The 16,768-nt window shown below is 25.0% G+C and overlaps 2 protein-coding genes and 1 non-coding gene across 3 annotated transcripts; all 3 read left to right on the top strand.

Annotated features, from left to right (window-relative positions):
- The first annotated feature begins 2,237 nt into the window (after positions 1-2,237).
- LOC113849805 (gamma-interferon-responsive lysosomal thiol protein-like) lies at positions 2,238-5,272 on the top strand. The gene is made up of 5 exons (XM_027479984.1): positions 2,238-2,645; positions 2,740-2,805; positions 3,209-3,349; positions 4,358-4,450; positions 4,676-5,272. Exons 1-5 carry the CDS (start codon positions 2,379-2,381, stop codon positions 4,880-4,882), a joined length of 774 nt encoding a protein of 257 aa, XP_027335785.1. The 5' UTR covers positions 2,238-2,378; the 3' UTR covers positions 4,883-5,272.
- Positions 5,273-8,189: 2,917 nt separating this feature from the next.
- Positions 8,190-10,646, top strand: LOC113851208 (gamma-interferon-responsive lysosomal thiol protein-like). Its single transcript, XM_027481680.1, has 5 exons — positions 8,190-8,438; positions 8,529-8,594; positions 9,000-9,140; positions 10,055-10,147; positions 10,485-10,646. The coding sequence occupies exons 1-5, from the start codon at positions 8,190-8,192 to the stop codon at positions 10,644-10,646; spliced, it is 711 nt and encodes a 236-aa protein (XP_027337481.1).
- A 1,234-nt stretch (positions 10,647-11,880) lies between these two features.
- Positions 11,881-11,962, top strand: TRNAS-CGA. Its single transcript has one exon. It is a non-coding gene; the product is annotated as a tRNA-Ser (tRNA).
- Positions 11,963-16,768: the final 4,806 nt, after the last annotated feature.

Here is a 16,768-nt window from a genome sequence, read left to right as displayed (position 1 = left end):
GAATTTTAATTAGATATTTTTTATGTCAAATAAGAAGAATTTTAAATAATATGTCTTTAAACAAATTTAATATTAATTATTGTTAATTTTATATTTTAAAAAAATTTTAAAATTCTCCTGCCGGGAAAACTTCTTTGCCAAGATGAATAGTCAGTTTAGAAATATTGGAGAATGTTACGTCCAGTAGGCATAATTCAAGAGTGCAGCTACTTTAGGTCGATTTACTGATATTCTACAAAGTGAAATACCTAATTAAATTTTACATAATGTGGAATTTATAATTACTAATGAATTTCTCATATGTTTTCCCAAGGGTGAATTTAACTTAAATGATTTCTATAAATAAAAATAAACTAAATAAAATATTACATATATTTATTGTTAATAAAAAAATTATATTATGCTAAATAAGAATAAATAAAAAACCTAAGATTTTTTAAATTAAAAATATAAATATAATATTTTAATTAAGACATGTCATACTTAATGTGTTAATATTTAAAAATTAAATTAAAATCATAATTGATTAATGCAGTAATAATTTGGAAATATAATTCAAATTTTATCTCTCCATTTTAGCACAGCTGTAATTTTTTTTCATATTCTAGCACAACTGTAATTTTAATTATTTGAATTTATATTTAAACTTTTAATTATTTCAGTTCCTTACTCTAGATTTTATTTAATAATTAACTGAAATGTAACAAAAGTATGACATAGCATTGATTCTTAATGTATTGAAACACTTTTTATATTTAAATATTGTATATATATATATATATATATATATATATATTTGTTAATTTATGCGAATCAATGTCATATCACACATCATTATATTTACTAATTATTAAATAAAATTTAAGATAAAATACTTAATTTAATAGTAAAAATTTAAAACACCAAAGTTGCACTTATAATAAAATATAAAAACCAAAAATAATATTAAATCAATTATTTATTATTCAAATGATTTTATATGTTGCATTTAATTTATATAAACTGTTAGTTTTATTTTTAAAAAGTTATTATTTAATTTTTACAATACTTAAAAAGAATACTATTGGAAAATATCAATTATAGTAAAGATATAATTATATTTTATCAAAATATTTCAAAATTTATCACTCCATTCATGCTTTATCATCTTGTCAAGTAGAAATATTAAGAGATAATAATAGAATTAATATTAATTAATTATTTTAATTCTTAAAATATTATATAAATAAATGCATTATTACACAATATTAAAAATTTAATTTTTCTAAAGTAAGAAAATAAGTATGTATCTACTCTTTATTTTAATTATTGTTATATTTAACTATTTTTAAAATGTAAATAAAATTACTTTTTTATTTATTATTTTAAAAGAGTCGAATTTAAAGATCATATATTAAGAAACAGACAAAAATGTTACCAGTTGTGTCAAAAATATCAGAAAACAAGTGTAGCTAAGATGTATCTGATTTTGACAAGTCGCAAACATGAAACCAAACAAAATTATAACACCAGATACATGTTACATTTTGGTTCACTCATTCAGGGCAACTAAAAATTGATCAGATTCAGAATCTTAAAAATTAAAGGCATGTTTAGACTTTTGGAATGAAAAGACAGAGATTTTTTTAATAGATTATTTGTATTAATGGAATTTTACAAAATAGAAAAGTAATGTAAATTTAATATATTGATTACTTTATTTTACAAATATTATATTTTTTAAAATTTAAAAAAAAATTCTAAAATTCAAAATTTAAACACAGCTTAAATATTCGTATTCCATAATTTATCTCTACGATCTACCGTGACATAGGTAGAGGTAAAGATAAATTTGATCTAACTTAACTCAAATGTATAAGATTTTGAACTTGTTAAATTTTTAGATTTAAATTTGAGGGTCTAAATAATAATTAACTTAAAACTGAGTTGTCTCAGTATTTAAATAAAGTGCATAATTTCAAATAATATACATAATATACTTTTATTCTAATTTAGATATAATTATTGTCTAGTAATTTAAAAAAATAAAATAATAGTTTTTCACTTTTAAAGAGTAAGACAATCACTACTCATAATTTAAAAAAAAAGCACTATATTACTTTAGGCAGAGAAAGAAAAAATTTTAACCGATACTATAAAAAAATTGAATAATAAATAAATAAATTATTATAAACTACATAACAGAAATAAAAAATACGTTAAAAACTATAACAAAAGTAGATTTATAACATTATTTTATAAACGCTGTCGAACAAAAAAAATCTTGTATGCTGATGTCATCACAGTTTGACGTTGGGTCCCCCACATGGCATGCAAAAAATAGCTCCTCAAATATTGACCCTCAAACATAGTTTCAGATTCAGGTTTAAGGTTCCACCATGGTTTCTTCCTCTTCAACCCTTTCTTTTTCTCTTCTCTTATACCTCTCTTTTTGTGCCTTCTTCTCTCATTCTCAATCTCAATCTCAATCTCATGACAAAGTCTCCTTAGAGTTGTACTATGAAAGTTTATGCCCTTATAGCGCCAACTTCATTGTCAATTACCTTCCCGAAATCTTCACCGATGATCTCATCACCATCGTTGACCTCAAACTTGTTCCATGGGGTAATGCCAAACTCAGAACCAATGCCACCTTTGATTGCCAGGTACTCTTAACAAACCCTCTTCTCCAATTTTCTCTTTACTTTTCATTCATCAATTTTTTATTTATTTGGATTTTATTGTGGTTGAGGATTTCAGCATGGCCCATATGAGTGCTTGTTGAACACAGTTGAAGCTTGTGCAATTAATATCTGGCCCGAATTGGTAAGTTTTGTTTTACCCCCTTTGGTACAGAATTTTTTCTTGTATTTTTTTTATTATTTTAATTTTTAATATTTTCAAGTTGTGTATATAAAAAAATAAAAATGATTAGATATAATGTCAATTTTTAGATATTAAAAATGCTTTTTTTAATGTGTGTCCAAAAAGACACATGGTAGAAATACATGTATAATAAGTTTTTACTGATATTACAATTTTTAATAAAATACTATTTATTCAAAATACATGTACTTTAATACAATACAGATGGTAAAAAAACTGTTAAAAAAGTAATACTGTTTAATGTCACGGATCATTTCTTAGTATTATTTTACTGTTGATTCAGTATAATAGTACCTTGCATGTGTATTAATGTTATGTGTATGTAATTTGCTCCTTTTTGCAGAGCAAACATTTTCCTTTCATCTATTGTGTTGAGGATTTGGTTTATAATGAGAAGTCCGGTGAGTGGGAATCTTGTTTTGAGAAACTGGATCTGGATTCAAAACCTATTACTCAGTGTTATAATAGTGAAGAGGGAAAAGAGGTTAGTGCTGTTCTGTGATTTAGTACCTGCCCTTGAAATACCATGCTGTCACAGATATAGTAATATCAAATATGTATATGTTTTCTGTCATTAAGAGAGGTATACAACTATACAAGTTTTCTAAAATGTAAATGTTTTTAAATAACCTTTCTTCTGTTCTATATTTGTTTTTTATGAATTGTTTTTCTAACATTGTTAAGAAATCAAGAAACAAGTTTTATTGAAAATTGTTGCATTTAATGTTATAAATGCATTGAATTATTTGATATGGTGTTATTTTCAATAAAAACTTACTATTCATATGTTTTTATTTTGTGCGCCTGAGCACACGATAGAAAAACCGTTTTAAGATCCATGACGTTTTACTACTAACACTGCTGAATGTAACAACTTTGTGGAAACTCAGGAATTGGAAAGTTTGAACAGTCATACAGATGTTGGTGGAGCCATGTTGATTCTTTATTTAAACCAATCCCAATAGGAAAGAAAAATAGATAATTGCCACTTTGAGTAAGGATCATCCATGTCAACATACATATACTGGTTCTGTTTTATGAAATTTGAATAGTGGATCTGGTGTTGCTAACGATGCTTTGATACGAAACTTGTTATGTGCTCATCTACTTCTTGATTTTGTTCTTCAAGTCGACAGAATCAAACAAATGATGAAATGTAACTTTAACTTATTCCATAGTTTTGATTTGTACAGAACTCAGTCAGCAGTATAACATGACCTTTGAATTACCTTATATTCATAGATGATTTATAGCATCTATGTTGCAACTACTTCCTAGAGGTATAACTGACCTGCCAATTTGTAGTAGTTTCTGAACATTCATCTTTCTTCATCATAATTTGTCAAAATCCTTTTTCAACATTTTTCAAACCTTGCAGGATGTGAATACTATCTCTTGATGGGAAAAAAAAAAGATATGAATGCTTTGAGTCTGTATATCATTGTTTGGCTGAAATTATTAATCTCAAGTAACATTCACCATATTTATGCAGCTGGAGCTACAGTACGAAGCTGAAACAAGTGCTCTGCAGCCTCCTCATAAGTATGTTCCATGGGTAGTTGTGGATGGAGAACCACTCTATGAGGTTAGTTTTGCAATGTTTTGTATCAGCCCAAACATTCACCATTCCTAGTGTTTGAATTTAAGATAAACCTCCAATTAACAAACAATTTATGACACTTAAAATTTGTGCCTTAAATATATATATATATATATATATATATATATATGTAAAAGTTTTATTCTATGATGAATGAAATTACAAATGTTGAGGAAATTCAAAAGAACTTGCAAATTTCTTATGCTGCAGGATTATGAGAACTTCATAAGCTATGTTTGTAAGGCTTATAAAGGCCCTCATGCACCCGACATTTGCGCCCAAGCTTCATATCTTAAAGTTAAAGAAAAGGCTAAGCATTCAGTTTGCTACAAGGAAAGAAGGTTGCCAACATGGGAACGTGTGAGCTCAACCATTGCATCAAGGATGCTCCAGATGAACCATGGTGATGCAATTTAGATGTTTCAATTCTGCATGTAAAAGCGGTTTGTTATGAGTCCCACGTTCTGTAGAATAGGGCATGGCCATGGGACTCTCCTACATAATAAACTGATATTTGGGGTTTAAGTTGTAACGCATTTTGTTCCTGTTATCTTGTGTTGATCACTAGAAAAGAGTATGTGTGTATAAATAAATTTAATGGTGGAAACGTTAAATAAAGATACAAAAGGACGGGTTTGATAAAGCCAATAGCATGAAATTGCTTTGTATAGGAGTTAATTTCAAAGGGAGAAGGGACGAAATGTTTATTTGATGATAAGCTTTGTTTAGGCATTTTTATATGTTAGGAAAGTTCTTATAAATCTTTCTAAATTTTTGTAAACTCATGTTTTTAATTTTTTTTAAATTTGAATTTTTTTTTATTATTCTTTCTATTTCTTTTTACTTCTCTTTCTTATTCTTTAAACATTTTTTTTTTATCTTCTATTAAACTTTCAAACAAACTTTAGTTGATTGTAAATTTTATTGGCAGATACTTTGATAGGAAACAAAATGAAAAGGTTTGAAAACTATTTTTTTAAGGAATCAAATCTATTCTCATGGAATTTTATTTAAAGGTAGATATGTTTTCCATGTAATATGGAAATAAATTGTTTAGTTGTCTTTCAAAAACATTGTGGATTTTAAAGTCTTCAAAAAAAATTTTAATTAATAGATAAGTAAAAAATGTATTTTAAATTACTAATATCGTTTTTATTGAGACTATATTTATAAGCACTTATTATTAATATTCTTTAAATGTTAAGTGATGTAATTGATTAAGATTTTTAGCTTGATAATAATAAAAATTGAAGTAAATTGATAAGAGAACAAAAAAGTGAAGAAATTGTGTAGTAAAATATATGGAATTAAGTATGTGGTTTTGATTTCTTTTTTTAAACACTTGGATATATTTTAATTTAGTTATAAATTATTATATTATTGTAATTACCAATCATTTAATCGGTCATTATTATAATTCAATAATCATAAAATAATGACAAATTTTTTATTTAACTGTTACTTTGATGATCATAGACACTAACAATTAAATAAAAACGTTAAGTTTTATTATATTTGTTAAATTAAAGTATAAGTGATAGATGAATTCTTCGAACTCTTGTACTTAATTTATCATTGGTATGATGTTTATTAATTGATTAACTATAATTTATCTTTGAGTGACTAATTCAAGAATAATAATAACCACAAAAAAACAATTATAAATTAGCACTAATAACGTAAAATCAAACTTATATTCAAAAAAGTTACATTATAAGTATCTATCTAAACTCTTTGATAATTGGTGGTTATTTATCTATAATTATAAACAAAGAAAACTAATAAAAAGCATTTAAGATTCTAAATATATAAAAAAAAAAATCTCTTGAACGATCTACTCTATAAAAATATTGTTCTAATAAAAAATATTATCATTATAAAGATGACGACCAGAATAAAAAAAATGATGCAAATATAAGAGACAAAATAGTTTTGGGATGGAAAATCTTAGTATTAATATACGAAAGAGAAATAAATTTTTAATTGTGACTCTTAAAATCTCTATTCAAAAAGATAAAATTTAAATTTGAATATAATTTTAAAATTCAAATTTAAACCTCAATTCAAAATATAAATTCAAATTCAAAACAACTGGAAGCTGCCGTCCGGTGCTTACTGCGGTATATCCAAATTCAACATTTCATTACATTGTCATCTAAATAATAATTAAAATAAATTTGAGTTGTCTAAATATTATATTTTGAAATTATATATAGTACATATTTAAATTATAAAACTAAAAAATAAAATGAACTAGTTAAATTAACCAATATAAAACTATAACTAAAAAATAATAAAAAGAGCGTGTACACAATTAGTTAACATTTTGCAATAATATGCTTTTAAATACATAATAAAGATTAATTTTTTCAAATTAATAATAAAAATTATAAGAAAATAAATTTATTTTATGAAATTATAAAATATTATTTTATTCTTAAAGTTATCAAATGTCTAGTATTCTAATTTTTATTATCATAATTTTATAAATAAAAAATAAATATTTAAAATAAAGTTTTGGACAAATAAAAAAATGAAAGATAAATAAAAATTACAAAAAAATTAACATATAAAATAATTTAGAAAACTACATTGAATAAAAATTAATTTAAAATTAAATGATCAAATTAAAATTTTATTTAAACTTAAAAAATAAAAAATATCATAGGAAAACTATATTTTTATTATAAAAAAATGTTTACCTTTTGCATACATTTACTTTTCTCTCTCGTTTCTATGTAAATTCACTAGCCGTTTTACTAGTTTTATAAATACTGTCATAAATTCTCCTGTTAAAATGCAACAAATAGATGTAATAAAAAGAAGTAATAAAAAAAAACTTTCATTTATAAACATTTCATTAATGCTATTATATCTTTTTTTTATTTTTATATAACTTTTATAACATGTATTTAAGAGTAAATGTTAAGTAATTAAAAATAATAAATTTTTATTAAAAATTATAGCCTCCACGTTATTAATGAATTGTTGACAAAAACATATCATTAATATATTAAATTAATATTTTTTATTTTAATAAAATTATTATACGTAAACTTTTACTGTGTCCTAGAAAAAATATTTATTATATAACATTACTTTTTATGTTTTTTAAAGATATTTTAGATATTTATAAAATAATTTCTAATAAATAATATGATGTGATGAACAAAGAAATAAAAATTCACAAAAATTATTATGCCACAATTTAAATAAATTTTTATAGAAATATTCAAAATAAAATCAGTATAAAAATAAAAAATCTATCGTAAGTTAATAATAATTTATTTTATAAAAATTTAAAAAAATAAATAAGAGAAATTTTTAAAAAAATAAAAAAGTATAATATTTTTATAAAAAATCTATACTTTTTATTTTTTTTTTTATTTAAATTTAGTAAAATAATCACTAATATTAATATAAAAAACGTTATAACATACTCTTTAATACACATTTTTAAAATATTTTGATTAAAATTTACCAAAAAATTTAAAAAATAATATACTATCTAATACATTTTTTAAAATACTTTCAATAATTAATTAAAATTTATTAATAATTTAAAAAATTAATGAGTACCACTTTTTCTTGTTTCTAATTTAATATTTCTCACTCATAATTATATAATTTTTAAAAGTAGGATTCTTTCCTGAATTAGTATTTATAGCTGCATGCAAAATAGTCTGAAATCTCTTCTCCCCTTGAAGCAGTTTGAGATTCAGCAATGGTTTCTGCTTCGCTTCTCTTATCCCTCTCTTTTTTTGCCTTATTCTCTTCCTCTCAATCTCAATCACAATCTCATAGCAAAGTCTCCTTGGAGTTGTACTATGAAAGCTTATGTCCTGACTGCTCCAAGTTCATTGTCAATCACCTTTCCAAAATCTTCAAAGATGACCTCATCACCATCGTTGACCTCAAACTTGTTCCATGGGGTAATGCCATTTTCAGACACAATGACACCTTTTACTGCCAGGTACCTTTTCTCCAATCTTCTCTATATTATTACTCAGCATTCATTAATTTTATTTGTTCATTTTGATTTTATTTTGGATGAGGATTGCAGCATGGACCTTATGAGTGCTTTCTCAACACAGTTGAAGCTTGTGCCATTAATATCTGGCCTCAACCGGTTAGTTTTGCTTTGCCTCTTTTGTTAAATAAGAAAATGTTATAAATTCGTTCATTAACAATAAATTCTTTAATTGGGGTTAGGAATAATGTGATCAACAGAAAAGTATTTAATGGGATTGCAAACTAAAGTAAATAAGAACAGTTACCTTACCTGTCAAATGTCAATCCATAAAATCCTAGGCCAGTTAAATATTGGATATAGCTTTAGAATATGCTCTGTCTCTGTGTGTTTATTGTCTTGTAGATGCAAATGAATGGGCAATTACATGATCTTATTTGTTTTAAACTTAATTAAACTTATTGGGTTACAGATCATTCTTAATCTTAATGTTGAATCAGTATAACCATACTTTGCATATGTATAACTGTTGTAAGTATTTATAAAGCTTACACTTTTTTGCAGAACAAGCATTTTCCTTTCATCTATTGTGTTGAGGATTTGGCAAAACAGGGTAAGCCCGAAGAGTGGAAATCTTGTTTTGAGAAACTACATCTGGATTCAAAACCTATTACTCAGTGTTATAAAAGTGAATATGGAAAAAAGGTTAGTGCTATTCTCTGATTCAGTACTTGCCTTTGTCATTCCATGCTCTCACAGAGATAGTATTACCAGTATTTGGATTAGCAACAAATTCACTCAAATGTGCGTTCATTTTAAAACATACAAGTTATAACTTTCACGTTTATTTTATTAGGTTTCAAACACGCACTTAGGAACATGTATATTCCCCATTTTCTATCACAAATATATTTTAAGTTTTCTAAAATTTAGATGTGTTTAAATAACCTTTCTTTTCTGCTATGATTGTTTTCTTATGAACCTTGATGTTTGACTAACACTGCTAAAAGAACCAAACTTGTGGAAACTTGAGAATTGGATAGTTTGAACAGTTTTACAGATGCAGAATTGGTGTATCCTTCTTGATTCTTTAGTTAAACCAATCCCCTCTAAGTAAAATAGATAATCAAATCTCACTTTGAGTAAAGATCATCCATGTCAACATACAGTTAATGGTTCTGTTATGTGAAATTTGGATAGTAAAACAGGCACTAGTTACAATGCCTTGATCTGGCTGCCATTTGCTATTCGCTCATCACAAATAATGAAAGGTAGTTTTAACTTATTCTATCAATTACTTCCAAAAATTGGTCCTGGTTTTGATTTTTACAGAACTCTAAATCAGTTTAATATGATTTTTAATTACCTTATATTCATAGATTATTTTTAGCTTCTATGCTGCAACTACTTTCACAAGGTATAATAGATCTGAACATTTATCTTTCTTAATGATAAATTGTCAAAATCATTTTGCGAAACTAGCAGAATGTTTATACTATCTCTTTCAAGAAATATATTTACATACATACATGTGTGTGTATCAGATGTGCTTTGAGAATGTATATCATTGTTTGGCTGAATTTTTCTACTCTCAAGTAACATTTACCATCTTTATGCAGCTGGAGCTTAAGTATGCAGCTGAAACAAGTGCTCTGAGGCCTCCACACACGTATGTTCCATGGGTAGTTGTAGATGGAACACCACTCAATGAGGTTAGTTTTAAGACTTTTTTTAAGAAAAATGCTAGTAACGCGCCAAAAATTATGTGTGTCTCACACATTACTCATATTTTTATAGTTTTTAGTAAATTTTAACCAATACAAAGAGTGAATATGAAATATGATGGCATATTCTTAGTACTCTTTTTTGTATCAGCCTAACGCACACCATTCTCAAGTTGGACTTTTAAAGATATACCTCTAGTTAGAAAACAAATTATGGCACTTAAATTTGTGCTTTACATATACATATATAAGTTGTATTATATAGTGAATGAAATTAAAAAAATTGAGGAAATTCACAAGAGTTTGCAAATTTCTTCTGCCACAGGATTTTCAGAACTTTATAAGCTATGTTTGTAAGGCTTATAAAGGCAGTGATCCACCTCACAGTTGCACCAAAGCAGCAGATCTTGGAGAAGTTAATGCAAAGCCTAAGCATTCAGTTTGCTACATGGAAAGAGGGGTGTCAACAAGGGAACAAGTGATTTAGATGTGCCAATTAATGCTGCATGTAAAGGCAGCTTGATACTGTAATATTGTGTTGATCCTTATAAAAGTGCAATCATAAAACTTGTGACGAGTTAGTGCTTTCTAAGCAAAACCATGTTGTGTATGTGCTCTTCACGCTAATCGAGGAGGGGTTAGATTATTAATATATAGATTATTAGTATATTATACATTAGAGGTAGCAAAACATGTCGGCCTGCGATCCGCCAAAAGTTCATTAAAAAACGGGTTAACTTGTGCTTGTTTCATTTAAAAAAATGGAATAATTTTCTAGTCTAGCTAACAGTAGACTAACGTGCTAATAAGTTAATCCATCAAAAACTAAAAAAACGTTGGTGGGCAATTAGATTAATGAGCCAACTTACCAAAAATTAATCAAAAAAATATTTAAAAATTACATTAAATAATAAAAAATATTTAACAAATATTTCTATATTAAAATAATTAATAAATAATTATTTTAAGTTTTAAAATTAAAAAATAAATTCAATATACTAGCTCGTCTCAGTACATCATTGACTTACATTTTGACAAGTCAAAATGAGATAAACTAAGCGAGTTGATGAATTCAAAATATTCAGTTTAACCCACCAATTCAGTAAGTTAGTCAAATTGACTTGTCATGCCAAATTTATTTTAATAACCCTATTATATATATATATATATAATTATTATGTTTATATTAATAATTTAATTTTTATTAAATTATGATTATATTAACAGACATAATTTTTAAGTATCATATTTTTGTACTGATAAATAACATTTTATAGAAGTGATACGTATCATTATGTATAAAATGATATAAATTAATTAGATTAATTGCTCTCAAAAGTGAAAAATTTAATTTAATATAAAAAAATTTAATACTTATTTTAAGAATAAATAAATGAGAAGTTGAGAGAGAGAGAAAATGAAAAAAAAATCAAAATATTAATTTGAAAAATTTAAAGATTATAATTGATTTTTTTTTCCATCAATCCAATATTATATCTTAAAGAGAAGATATAATAAAAATGATTTCATTACAAACAATAGAAATTAATCTTGTTTTTGTACGTGTGACTGTTATGATATATTTGTAGCATTGTGGATCTTAAAGCTGTCTAAGTTCAATTTCAAAATTACAAACGGTTTAATAAAAAAAAATCATAGATAGTTCTTTTATCCAATCATAAGAAATAATTATTTTTATAACATAATTCCTCCATAAAACCGTCGATATGTCCGAGTGGTTAAGGAGACAGACTCGAAATCTGTTGGGCTATGCCTGCGCAGGTTCGAATCCTGCTGTCGACGATTCTATTGTTTTTTCCAATTATTTATATTTATATTCAGATGCCAATTTTTGAAGTTTTTTATTTTCAATTTTTTAAGTCGAACTATTATATATTTTATTTTTGTACCGAACCTTCTTGGGTCCAAATTTTTGTATTGATTCTGAAAATTGAAACCAAACCACCAAAATGCTTTGATTTTCTACCCTTATATCCATATTTCAGGTTGGCCCAGATTCCAAGTAAACTAATAGGCTTTCAAAAGCCCATGTGATTTCTATTTCTAGCCCCATTCTTTGTCCATCTTACAGTTTCGCTCAAGACCCAATTAAATTATATGAGCACCATGTTTCTTTACCTACACATAAATTTTAGGAGAAGAAATGGTACCCTAATTTAAAATAAGAAAAATTTGAGTTCATAGATTACCTATAGATAACTTCCATTTATCTTAATCTAAAGAGATGAGTGAAACTCAAATCGAGATTTTATTTTATTTTATTTTACTTTACTCAACCAAAGTTGTATGAGCACCTTGTTGATGATATGAATATAATAATACTTTTAATTCATCACATGATCAATGATTTCCTTGGTCTCTTTAAAAGCTCAACGGCTAGTAATAAATTCCAAGTTCCTCGATCAAAGTCACACAGATTCCACCCTTTATCTTTTTTATTGTTGAAGTTGGCACTTGACAAGCACATTCCAAAGGGCAAAACAAGCAAGAAAATTATGATGCTTACTCAATATACTATACGCAAGTTTACATACGTTTGTGTCAAAGATAATAAATGTATGCGTGATTTTGTTCTCTTCATGAATATATATACTGAATTGGACGTGTTGAGCATGAATCTGGGACCCTCGAGTTAATGGATTGAACTGATGCTACAGTCATTAATATATATATATATATATATATATATATATATATATATATATATAGAGAGAGAGAGAGAGAGAGAGAATGTCTCATTTGGATTGAGTGAAAGAAAATAGGAAAGAAAGAAAGAAATATTGAAAATTTTGTTGTTCTGTTAATTAAGGAAAAGAAGATGAAGATAGTAAGAAAGGAAATAAAGGTTTTAAAAAATTAAGATTTTATATAAATGAAATCATCATTTTAATAACCTTAGTCGCGATATTTTTCAAAGGGTAGGTTTTTATATTAACAATAGTCCAGAAAGATAAAATTAAAGTGACGGAGTGAGAAAAAAACAAATCTAGCCTGAAAGTATTAGCTACCAAAACAAAAAAAAAGACATTTAACAATTTACCTACAACCAACATGCTTTTAATGGTAGCTTGAGTAATTTAAGTTATGATTTCTAATATAACAAAAAGTATATATATTAAATAATTTTTAAAAATGTACCCATACGTTTAAACAAAAGAGATGTTAGATATAGAAAACTAAAGATAGGCATTAAAACATTTTTTCAACCAAACAATATAAAAAAAAAGATGATGTTAAATATTAAGATAGTGTTTGTCACACAAATAAAATTATTTTATTATGTTTTTCTTAATTTTACAATTTTTTGTGAAATCTAAATGTATTATTTTAATCTTACATTCTATTTTAATTTTATTTTAAAACATAACAAAACTAATTTATGTTTTATTCTGATCTAAAAATTATTATGTGTTTATCATCAGCATCTTCTGTGACTTCATCTTCCTTCTTCGTGTGGCTTGCAAAGTAGGATCATATGGTCGTTGTCGGGAATCTTAGTTAATGAATTTATAATCAGAGTGGGACCAATATAGCAATCTTTATTGTGGCTGTGAGAGGATATCGTGTTTTCTATTAGGGTTTTGCTCACCGACTTCGAAATGATTGATCGAAACGAATGCAATTTTTCTTAAGATTTTTCTTTTCTTTTCTTTGGTAACACTAGAAATTGGAAGGAAGAGATTGATGATCACGACCAAGTTCCGTTACTCATTGATTTTAAAAGTTTGTAAATATAAATCAAACATAAAAGTTACAATTAATATCATTACAGAAGAGGATACAATATTCTTACCATTTTTTTTAATTCATAACATTTGAGTTCAAGACGACGAAATAAACTTTCTATCTCTTGAATTAATAATAATAATAATATGTCTTTCTTTTCAACTTATATTATTCGAGAAAACACTATTAACATTAGACTAAAGACAATTGTAGTTAATGTTGGCTAAGAACGCTCCCTTGCATACAATGTCTTAAAAATTTGCAGGAACTTCACTTTTCTATTAAAACGATATCATCAGTTAGAAGTATCACCGACTAAATTAATTCTTAAGTAAACTCTCGAATAATTTAGTTTTGTTATTGAATAATTTTATCTTAAAATTCATCATTAAATTAAAAAAAATATATATTTAGATCGAAGCATTCCTATTTTGTTCTCTCCTTTTTCCAGAGACAAGAAGTATTGGGACGAAGGTGGTTTGAAAATGTAGCTAAAAGTCACAACGTAATGAATACCTTGTCCTACCACGTACGTATTTGACCTTGACATCGCTGCCACTTACAATATGGGGTTAAATTTGAAGAGGGTGATTTTTTTATTGTCTAAGATATTAATTCGAAAATTAATACGTATTTGTTTATTAAAAATTATTAAAAAAATTTAAGACACTGATTAATGTTTGGTCATTTCTGAATGAATATAAAAATGGTAACTCAATCTTGACTCAAGCATACATTTTTTTTTCTCCCTCACTTTGTTAGTTAAATTTTATACAAAAATATTAAATCATAATTTTTTACTATCTTTATTTATCAAATTATTAAAAATTAAAATTTTATTTGTGTTTTTGTCCTTGTAAAACTGATTTGCAGGAATAGTATTAATGAAATCTAAACAGAGAAGAGGAAGAGCATGAGGCACAGACAGTGTGTGTCAGGAAATAAATCTAAGGGCCAGATATCCCTGTCGGTGACTCCTACAACACTTTGTCAAAGGACTTTGGACCCACCTCGTTTCACCAAAATCATTGTCAATGAAAAATATATATAAAAAATCAAAATTTATATTTTTTTATGTATTTTAATAAATTTTAATCAATATTTAATATTGTATTAAAAAATATTTTTAAAAATTTTCTTTCAATTTTAAATTTTAAACTTTCCAATTCCCATTCCCATTTGTAATGCCTTTCCTTCGGAGGAAATACAGTTACTTTTTCATTTTGCTCAGTCCTTAAATACGCATTTTGCTTTGCTTGCTGCTCGAAAATAGGACCGACCACTACTGTTCCCTTTAAAGTCAATAATCCCTTTTTATATTTTATTGCTTCAAATTCCAACTTATTATGAAAGGTTTGTTAGATTTAGATTTTACTGTGTTATTGAATGATATAATTATATTTAAAAATAAATATATAATTTTAATTAAATTAATCAATTTTATAATTGGATCAATATTTAATAAAAAATTGCAATGGTGTAAGGTTTTATTACATTTATACTTGCATGATTAAATCCTATCCTATCCTATTACTGGTAAAATTTACTCAAATTAACAGCTATAAACTGTGAAATAAATTTATTTTTAATGTTTTAGATTTAAAAGCACTTCATAGTCTCTCGTCTTAGATAAAATAATATATACTTTATATTATTTTTTTTATCACCATATTATATAAATTAATAGCATAAAACATCCAAAATATTTCACATTTGGTTCCATAGAACATGGTTCGTTTAGTAAGACGTATAATTACAGTAAGCCTTCACATGCGTCTTGAAAACTAACAAGCAACCTTGTACGTGCATCACAAATTGCACAGTAACCAGTGTGTACCAGCACATTGTACGGTTTTCATTTTTAAAAACAAATTTAATTAAATACATGTTTAATTTTAATATATTGTTATTATATAAAATTTTATACTGTTACAAAAGTTAATTTTAATAAAATGATTTTATAAAATATTTTTTAAAGATTATTTGAAAGTATAAAAAAAATATTATATTGTGAGTGTATTTTAATTAAATTGTTAAGTTAAACAAGTTAAAAAAAACTAATAATACATATCTTAATTTTAAGTTGTTTGTTAAAATTTTTACAATTTTAGATCGATTAAAATTTGTGTAGAAAAAAAATACTCAATGAGAATTAGTAATATATTTTAAATTATTGACGAAAATTTATTAAAATTATATAAATAAATATTTTTTATATTATTATAATTTTTAAAAGTATTTTTAAAAAATGTTGAAAACATTCTTTGTCCAATTAATATCTTCACAACTTTTCTATTTTATACATGAAAACTACTTCTCAATTCAGTATTTGATTAAACATTTAATTCAATGCTAGTCACGAGGCAGAATTTTATCTTAATCTGTGTTTATTAAAAGTAATTAACAAATTAGTTAAAGGTTAAAAAGAATATTTTAATTGAAGACTAACATCTTGTTGAATTTTATATCTTTCTCTTTAACACGTTTATTATTAGATAATTTTTACGGTCTTTTAAAGTAATGTAACTTCGTATGTGAATTAATTATTATCGTTAATTTTATATTAAATATATATAACAGATAGTAGAAATTAGTGATTAATTTAAAAAAATAAAATATAAATATTTTTGATATTTTAAAATATTAAAAAATCATAATTATAAATTAAAAAAAGTATAAAATGTTTTCTCAATTTATATATTATAATAAATACTTTATAAATATTTATTAAAATATACTAAAAATTAAAAAAGTTACATGAATATTATTTTTTATATTTTTGCAATTTTTAATAAAATTTGGTTAATAATTAAAAAATATTCAGCTAACATTCTTTTTTATAAGTGTTTTTTTATTTTTCTG

This window comes from Abrus precatorius, unplaced genomic scaffold, assembly GCF_003935025.1.
Source record: "Abrus precatorius isolate BTA unplaced genomic scaffold, Abrus_2018 Scaffold9, whole genome shotgun sequence".
In the NCBI taxonomy this organism is placed as follows: Eukaryota; Viridiplantae; Streptophyta; class Magnoliopsida; order Fabales; family Fabaceae; genus Abrus; species Abrus precatorius.
This window is presented reverse-complemented; position numbering and strand designations above follow the sequence as displayed.